The sequence below is a fragment of the Lycium barbarum genome, chromosome 3 (genome assembly GCF_019175385.1).
Source record: "Lycium barbarum isolate Lr01 chromosome 3, ASM1917538v2, whole genome shotgun sequence".
NCBI lineage: Eukaryota > Viridiplantae > Streptophyta > Magnoliopsida > Solanales > Solanaceae > Lycium > Lycium barbarum.
This window is the reverse complement of record NC_083339.1, coordinates 142,627,608-142,637,111: the sequence shown is the minus strand read 5'-3', so window position 1 is coordinate 142,637,111 and position 9,504 is coordinate 142,627,608. Positions and strand designations below refer to the sequence as shown.

Sequence of the window (9,504 nt, the reverse complement as noted above, 5' to 3'; positions counted from 1 at the left end):
GTACACGGTATTAGCTGGATATCGCAGCACTAACTGTGAGATTAATTTTGTACCATATTTGATAGAAGGTATAAATTTATCATGGGATAAATTTATACCGTACCAAACAAAGTATAAAAAAGCATCCCAAACTTAAAGATGGGGTATCCCATCTTATCCCATTAATTCTGGGATTATTTTGTCTCATCTCCTAGATGGGATAAATTAGTCCCAAGATTATGGGATAATTTTTGTCTACGTACCAAATGACCCCTGATAGCTCCATTTGAGTTACAAACACCATTAAGCAACTATGACAACTAGGAGCCTGTTTGGATGGACTTAAAAAAAACAGCTTATAAGCTGCTTTAGATAAGCTATGTCAAATGGGCCCAATTATTTTTTTGAGTTTATTTTAAGCACAAAATGACTTTAAGCTAGCCAGTCAAACACTCAAAAAAACTGAAAACAACTTATAAGTTACTTATAAGTCAATCCAAACGAGCTCTATATCCAAAAAATTATATTTTGCGGCTCACACACCTGACATATTTTTTGTGAGAACTGATTTTATTTAACAAGTAGAGTTTGCAAACCGAAAACTCAAGGTTTTGGATCACAAATTCTACTTGACAAACATGGACAAATTCGCACACAAAATAATAAAAAAATTCTTCCAGTCCTAAAGTTTACCAAATCCAGTTACGCAAAAAAGAAAAGAGAAAAAAAATCTGAATTCTGTCCGTGCCTTTGGAATTCTTCTCTCTCTGGTACAAAATGGCAAACCCAGAGTAAACAATCCTTAAACCTTAAAAAATCTAAAAGATCAATGGCGTGTAAAACCCAAAACCTTAAACCTGAGGTCCAACAAGCAGAAGGCAATAAGAAAAGCACCAGATGTACAAAATGGCTAACAGAAGAATAAAAACGTAACTTTGAAAGGAAAAAAAAGCTTCTTTACATTGGCAAAAATGGAAAACCTACAAAAAGCTTGTAGTATTTTCATCAGAGTAAAGGCTCCGATAACATTTACAAGAAAAACACCCTAGAATAGTCATATCTAAGAAAAAACTGACGTATTGAGGTCAAAACGAACATAATTTAATAGCTTAAATAATATTTCTGGTACAGTCTTTCATCCTGTGTCTACATTATTTAGCCACCTTTGGCATTTCACGTCTACTTGATCAAATTGATTACGTGGGAAGGACAAGAGCCTGATGAATTCATAGAAAGGCTTCTGCCAAATCCAGGATTGCTACATTCTGGGGACTGCTTGTTGTTGGGAGGATAAGGTGATGCACTTATTACCCTGGATTCAAGAACACAACAAGCTTTTAACACAAAAGTGGAGTTTTCACACTTACAAGGAAATACAAAAAAATATGTGTGTGTGTATGTGGTCTCTTACACTTGAATAAAATAGCGAAACTTCACTCAAGTTAAATGAAAACAAACCCCAAATTACCTTTCCTTGCGCTTCTCCAAGAACCGAGTCAATGATGCCTTGCGTGCCTGCGGCACAGCTGCAGACAAGAAATGCCCAATCATTATGCTTATATAATGCACGAGTAAAGATATTGGCCAAAAATCTTGGTGATTAGCTATTCAGTTTTGAAAGCACGAGATTATACCTGATGGAACCATGGTGGCAGGAAAAGATCCTACGGAACTGGCAACTTTGGAAGGCTCTGATTTAAGGGAAGGAGATGGCAGGACTCCTATTGATTTGGTAATAGTTACTCCATTTGCATTACTAGACACTCCGGCAGATTGTGAGCCACCATGGGATGTCATAGAAATGGGACTGGCAAGAGTAGGTGTTGTATTATGCGAATGGTTTACAGCAAAAGAGTCAATAGAAGGCGACTTAGGTATAGGCGCCTGAAGTGGAGATAGAGTAGATGTTGTTGCATTTGGTGTAACAGGTGGTGCATTTCCAGCAAGCAACATAATAGCTTGAGCCTAGTCCAAAAGAAGAAACAATTGTCAACATAAGATAATTCATGAGATCGACATCAAAGAGAACCTAAAGGTCTAGTGCGTTTACCTTCTCTGGTGAAACATTGTCATAAACGCAGACAGAACCAGCATAAAAAATGGTCAACTGGGCAGGACCTGGGGGAGTCTTGGGAGCACCCCTGCCAATAGAGATCCACAAAAAACTCAACATCCCCCTTCGGTAAAAGTTTTCTCAATAGGCATTTTATATCAATGTTAGCTAACATACCTTAAATCAGTGGTGCCCACGACAGCACTGCTAGTTGGAACAGCTGAAATGGGGCTAGCAACAGGAGCTCCCGGAGTTACAGTAGTTATTAGATTCTGTCCAACAGGAGAAAGATAAGACTTATGACCAGGCATAGTCATAGATACAGAAATCTGATTTGTTGGGTTCGCAACTGGGAGCACTCTGACTCCATGAGATCGATGTACGGATTGGGCATCAAAGTGACGAGGAGGGAAAGTTGTTGTGTAGTGTGTTCCACCTTGCTTTTCTAGCATCATATTTTTCTGACATTTAGAGGAACAACTAATGAAAAGACATAAATGGGAAAGTATTCATACAAGATCTCTGTTACCATTTAGCAGTCCCATCTAGGCATTTTAGGTTATGAAGATCCATAACAAACCTGTGTGACACCAGAGTATGTCCGATGACTCGAGTCGACAGCTTCAGTTGTGGTTATAGTCACCAACCCAGTTGATGCAAGAGACTCAAAACCAGTTTTTGGCTTATCCTCTTCAGCACTTTTGAAAGAGAGGTAATGAGGATGAGCAGAGACGTTGTTCGAGAATGACCACTGCATCGCTAAACATCTCGCAGGTGCTGCAAAATCATAAGACAAGATAAGAAGATATTATATTTACTAGGTGCATAAACAGGCTTCTGAATTCTGATGTAAAAGAAATACCTAAGTCAGCTATTTAACTCTACCAATACACAAATGCAATTAAGTAGTTACCTAATAATAAACAACTCCTTGGTAAGATTACTTAAGTATATATTCAGAAAAGACAGACGAAACCCCGACCTACGAACCTATATATTGTTAAAACGTTTATGCTTTCTCCAAAACTTTTTTTCCTTTATAAATAATAAGACAGTATGAACAAATAAATAATTCAAAGTGCAGCTGAAAAAGGGGATGAACATGTTCTAGTCTTCTCGGAATTTAAATACAAGCTACTAAGCATCTCATGTGCAATATAATAGAATACAATATTGTATTAACCAATGCAAGATGAATAAAAGAACATGGAAAACCATCTAGTCAAAATAGTACTTTAAAAGTTTATATATACAGCCATACCAGTTGGGCTTTCTTTAATACTACCTTATTATTGTAATGGGAGAGCGAAAGTACTTTATTCATTACTTTAATCATGTTCTTGGTAATATCCCACCATATTTTATTCATGAAAGAAGATGACTTGTGGGGTTACACAACTCATCTAAATTTAAAGTTTATTCTTCACGAGTAAAATAATAAAAGATCTTATCAGGTGCACGTTACTATTGTATATACAGCTCACAAAGGGTCGTTTTGCGGGAGGCGAGAAAATAATACTGACTAAGCTTTTTAGATAAGCTAAGTCAAATGGATTCAATTATTTTTTTGAACTTATTTTAAAGATAAAATGACTTTAAGCTAGCCAGCCAAACACTCAAAAAAACAGCTTATAAGTAACTTATAAGCCAATCCAAACGGGCTCATAGTAAATCACGGCATTAGCAATATCAGTACTATTTCTATTCTAATAGATCATATTCGGTACTATTCCTATTCTAATACATCCTTCTCATTTAATACAACAAACCAATCAGTCGATAAAAAAAATAATGTAGCATTACGAATACACTCTATTCAATACTATTATTCTTATACACCCTACCAAACGAACCCACTATACATTCAAAAAGGTGCATGGACTACGCTAAACAGTGCCTCGTTAAAAGGTTCCATCTCATTTAAAAAGCCAAACCCTACAGTTGCAGAACCCACTCCACAACATATATGAGCCCTTTATTTAATTTGCCATTTGAAGTATTCCCACTCAACGTGGATCACAGTACGTTGCTCACGGCTTAAAAGATTAATATATTTATCAAACTACAATAAACCAAGATAAAATATTTGTTCTGACGAATAGGAAACAAACGCAGTTTCTGTTCTGGGATGAGGAAATTTTAAGAAATGAAACTAAAATCTTGATCTTCTCTTAGTTAGATCGGCACCCACTTCGATTCTTGAGTATTGGACCTAATACGTTGCCAGCTGGTAGGTTCAATATTGAGCACCCATATGAGTTCGAATACTATTAAGCTCTTGTTTTTCAAGCAGATGGATTCTGAATTTTATAAAAGCCAGCTTAATGGATTCTGGATAAATTATTCATACATAAGTGAACTTTAAAACTCAAATATAGGATTTGAGCCAAATCTACTTGGTTCTACGTTCTACCTAACTCGTCCACGGGCTTGTAGCTTCGCCCCTTTTTTTCAAGCTGGTTTACGATATAATTAAATGGAACAGAAGAACTATTTCATAGAGACATGAATAGCATGTACTAAATAATTCATGTTTGAACGAAGATGAAGTTGACAACATGAAATATCAAGGAGAAAACAATAAGGGTACCTGGATCTGTAGGTTCTTCATTCACTTCTTGCTTCACTTTCAAACCCATGAAATCTCTCTCCATATTTCTTCACTTAAAACTCCAACTTCAGGGATTTTGGATCTTTAATTAACAGTAGTTGAAAGATAAGTATTTGAGAATTGCAAGAGATATATAGAGCTCTGCTTTTCTTTTTTTCTTTTTTTTTGTTTGCTGGGAGTTTGTTTGTTTATTGTGGAAAGGAGAAATGTGGGAAATACTAGGATAATAGAAAGGTTTTAAATGAAGTCATTTCTTTGTTTTTGTTTTTTTTATCAGATAACATCACAGCCGTTGATTCCTTGAGATTACGCCCATTTCTCTTATTTTTCCCTCCAAGTTTACCGGTTATTACCTGTAGTCGTCCCATGCGATCTGTTTTTTTCTGTGACGTGCGAGCGGTTCACTTTATTATACTAATAAAATTTGTTTCTCGTCGGCCAACCAAGTAAATTGGTAAAAGCAAAAGGGGTATGAATAGAGAAGGTTAGAGAAGTAAATAATGGTGATGTCGTGTTGACAAATAAATAATGATTTTGATACGAGTTTAAAAAAGAGCTGTGAAAAACATAAGTGAAAGAGAAAAAAGACAGATAAAAGAGCATGTTTGGATGGCTTAAAAAAAGCTGCTTATAAGTTAAAAATAACTTATAAGTAAAAAAAAAAAAAAAATGGTGTAGTCCAACTTATTTTTTTTGGCTTATAAGTTATTTTCAGCTTATAAGCTGTTTTAGATAAGATAAGCCAAATGGGTCAAATTATTTTTTTGGACTTATTATAGCACAAGATGGCTTATAAGCTGGCCAGCTAAAAACAGCTTATAAGCAACTTATAAGCCAATTCAAACGGGCTCAAAATAGAGTAGTAGTGTTGGTAAAAAGAAAGAAGAGAACCTAGGCCCTCGTTTGGTACGATGGATAAGCAAAAATAGTCCTGATATAAAAATTTAATGCCGCCTTATCCACGTTTGGTTGAAATAAAAATTCAGAATAACTAATCTCGAAATTAGTTCTTCCGGGATTATAGTATTTTTTAATCTCACATTTAAAGTGGAATAACTAATTCCGGAATTAGTTATCCCACAATAACTTATTTTCTAGCCAAACGAGCCCTTATAGTGAACTGTAAATATGGAATGGATGAGAATTTAATCAAGTGAAGGGGAGAAAACAAGTGGGCTGACAAAAGGGACCCACAAAACACTTGTCAAAAGTAGAGGGTGCCCTCACACGTGCCTCTACCATATTAAAATTTTCTCAAATGTTTGGTACCTATTTTAAATCGAGAAGTAGTTTCTGCCGCAATTTATGTGAAAAAGTTTGAGTATGAAATAATTTTTTTACAGTTAAACGTTTGGACCAAAACAGCAGTCAATAGATTGATGTCACAATGGGTGCGAGTAAGTTTGGAGAGTTTTATTTTAGGTCGGCAAAAATTTATACAATTCAATAAATGCATTACAGATGTGTTCACATACAAATGTAGCGCTAAATCATAATTAATCAATTCTTTTATTTTATTTTCTTTACTTAATGCCTTATAACAAAATCATAACGTAACCAATTCACGTTCTTGCCTTATTTATGATTTAACCAGGGATCAATGTAGTTTGAAGTAAATCCCAAATAAACAGTTAAATCAATTGAAATCATGGAAATTATTCGAATGAATTTACGGTCCGTATTTGAATTAATCAAACTGGAAACTTAAACAATTTTTATATACCGGAACAACAAAAAATTATTCTCCACACTTTAAACTAATCGGGATATCCTCATCAAGCTACTTGAACAAAATTTAAACAATCAAGATAGAAGAAAATTAACAAAAATCTATGTGATGGAAGTGAGGCTATATATTTTCGAATCAAACTAATGTGCTACAAGTATGATTAAAGAGGCCAGATGTTTAATTAAAGTTTAATTAAATGTCATATAATTGTGTTGTTAATAAAGGGGATAATTTAAGCCTAAAAATAACATTAATGATAAATTTGATCCAATAAGTGAAAAAGAACATTTTTGAGTTATTTCTAATATGTTGAGAACATTTTTTATCCAAACAGGCGGAAGAAAAGGAAAATTTGATCCAATAGGTGGAAGGACCTTTTTTAACCATTTCTAATGCATCAAGGGCATTTTTGACCCTTTCCCCTCATATAAATTGGTCCTCCATTATATAATTGTAACTATTTAAACTTTTCAATGTATTGTCAAGTGGAACACATATTTACACATTTATCTTACAACTTAGGTGTAAGTTTAATTCTCGCATGTGTACGAGTTGCACATCTCATACAGGGTAAAAGAACGAAAGGAAATTAGAACAAAAAGTTGCGTATGACTATCAACTAAAAAGTTCACGAATTTTATAGCAAGTTAGGCCAGAATTTTGTTCAAAATAATCTTTTTAAAGAATGAAAGAGAAATGAGAAATATATCATCTGTAGCTCATTTGATTTAAACGAATTATGTGCGATAATTAAGAAGGTATTGCTTATGGCTTAAGGTAAGTTTTAAAGAGTGCTGGTTAGACCAATTTAAATATATGAGCAGAGTATTGACCAGTCAAGGACGTTCATGTTAAAAACAGATAAGGTAGTGGTCGAGATGAGGGTGCTTAGATGGATGTGGAGCATATTGGAGAGATATGATTAGGAACAAAGTTATATAGGATAAGGTGAGAATGACATTAGTGGCGGACAAGCTGAGGAAAGCAAGGCTGAAATGGTTCGGGTATGTGAAGAGGAGATGCGAGAGGTTGGTTGTAGCAGGGGTTGCGAGAGGTTGGTTGTAGCAGGGGTTACGAGAGGTAGAGGTAGGCTGAAAAAGAACTGGGGTGGTGATTAGACAGGCACATGATAGGCAAAGCTTCAATTGACTGAGAAAATGACTTTAGATAATAAGGTAGGGAGGTCAGTACACCGCATTATTTTCTGACGAAGGGTGTGCACCCACCCTTAACCTAAGATGACTCCGCCCATATCAGGATAAGGTCTGCCTATATTTTACGTATCCTCTTGAAATCTCACTTGTGAAATTACACTAGGTATGTCGTTTCTGAATTCTGTTCCAAGTCGTTAGGATTCGCCTGAATTTGCTCCAAATGAATTTGCACTGAGGAACAGTAATAATAAATTCATGGAAATACGAAATAAAATTTAGAAAGAAAAGAACGTGAAATAGAGAAAAAAAAATACGATACCTGTTAGATTAAACTTTAAAGCGAAATAGCCGGTCATTAAAATCACGCTGGCCATGGCAGCACGAGAGAAAGGCCTGCAACGACACGTAGCAAAACACGTGAGTATTCATCTCTAAATATAAAATACGTCATATGATGTTCATTTCCTTTATCCCTTTTTTTTTGTTTAATAATTAATTAATTAATTAATGTTCACATTTGACTCAGACCAGCGTGGATTGTACAAATTTCTCGATGACAGCCTGGCTCTGCAAGCATTCGCTGAAAAACAACAACACACCAGGACACGTGCCACCATCGCACTCGGCCTTCTTTGTATTATTAATAAAATAATAAATAGGTTTAATACAATGAATTAACTACGGTTTGTTTCAGTGCACATGAACATAAGGTATTGTATTCCTATTAGACATTTCATATTTTAGAAACCTTTTTTTTGCATACTCTCAAAGACTCATTACAATGTGAAAGTTCTGTTTCCTACCCTTATGTAATAAAAATAATTTTTAAAAAAAAGACTCATTACATAAATAAATTTACTATTTTAAATATGTCACCTCTTTTAATTATATTCCCTCTGTTCATATTTTCTTGTCCATAATATTAAAAATAACTTTTTATTTTTACTTGTCCACTTTAGCATATCAAGAAAAGACAAACTTTTTTTTCTTGTTTTATCCTTGACATTAATTATTCATTTTCAAATTATTCTTCAAGTCCAATGAAACTATACACCAATTAATATAGGTGTTTTTGTAAAATGCATACTTCATTTATTAATTTTTAATAGGCGTGCAAAGTCAAAAGTGAACAAGTAAAAGTGACCGGAGGGAGTATTAATTATACTTAACAAGTTGTAAAACCTCAATCTATTCAAATTGAGGATGATGTGCATAATTAAAAGAGATGACATATTTTATGTTGTCAAACTATCTGCATAATGGACATTTGAAAACGTGCGCAAAACAAATCCAAAATTTGGATCGTAGTGGCTAATAGGAACAATTTATATGTTCAGGTTCTCAATTGAAACAAATTTTAATTTGAATATTCAGATAAAATTCACTGAAAAATTTAATGCGTTATAGATGAATTAAGCATGATAAATATAGCTATTCGTAACAAAGCTAATAATCATATGATAATATGAAGAAAAGAGCAACAAATTGTTACAAATCGTTAAACTATAATGAATTACAGAGTAGCGTGCATAACTTTTGGACTTCGCCACTAAACTAGACGAAAGTAGGACAACTTTTCTTTTAACACGCTGCTTTTATTAATTTTCTGCTTACTAAATTAAGTAATCAACTACGCTGATAACCAACTTTTTTATTTTAAAAGAGTACAACAAGTGATGCCCACTAGATCAATATGTTCTCATTTGCAATATACTGAACTATCTTGATAGAGCTAGGTACTTTGAGAGATTAAATAAACATGATTTTTTATTAAAATAATTTATCCTGAAATTTTATTTTATGCCTTTTAAAGGCTTAGTTATACTCCCAACGCAACTTTACTTTTTAAGAGCAAAGGAAGTGGGGGACGAACTTTATTTGATAAAAAAGTTTTTTTGATCAAATGACAACTTTTTGTTAGTAAGTATTAAAAAAATCACCTTCGGCTTTGAAAAAGGCTGGCCAAATATGTTAAACA

General features: G+C 34.1%; 1 protein-coding gene across 2 annotated transcripts; it reads right to left on the bottom strand.

Moving 5' to 3' along the window:
* Positions 1-890: 890 nt before the first annotated feature.
* LOC132633183 (protein TIFY 6B) lies at positions 891-4,861 on the bottom strand. Of its 2 annotated transcripts, none has more exons than XM_060349431.1 (7): positions 4,623-4,861; positions 2,613-2,809; positions 2,210-2,304; positions 2,030-2,120; positions 1,614-1,944; positions 1,448-1,505; positions 891-1,291 (listed from the first exon to the last, which is right to left on the bottom strand). In XM_060349431.1, exons 1-7 carry the CDS (start codon positions 4,684-4,686, stop codon positions 1,159-1,161), a joined length of 969 nt encoding a protein of 322 aa, XP_060205414.1. In that variant the 5' UTR covers positions 4,687-4,861; the 3' UTR covers positions 891-1,158. The 2 variants fall into 2 exon arrangements, with proteins under 2 accessions (XP_060205414.1, XP_060205413.1); XM_060349430.1 differs by having other exon boundaries at positions 2,210-2,493; positions 4,623-4,859.
* Positions 4,862-9,504: the final 4,643 nt, after the last annotated feature.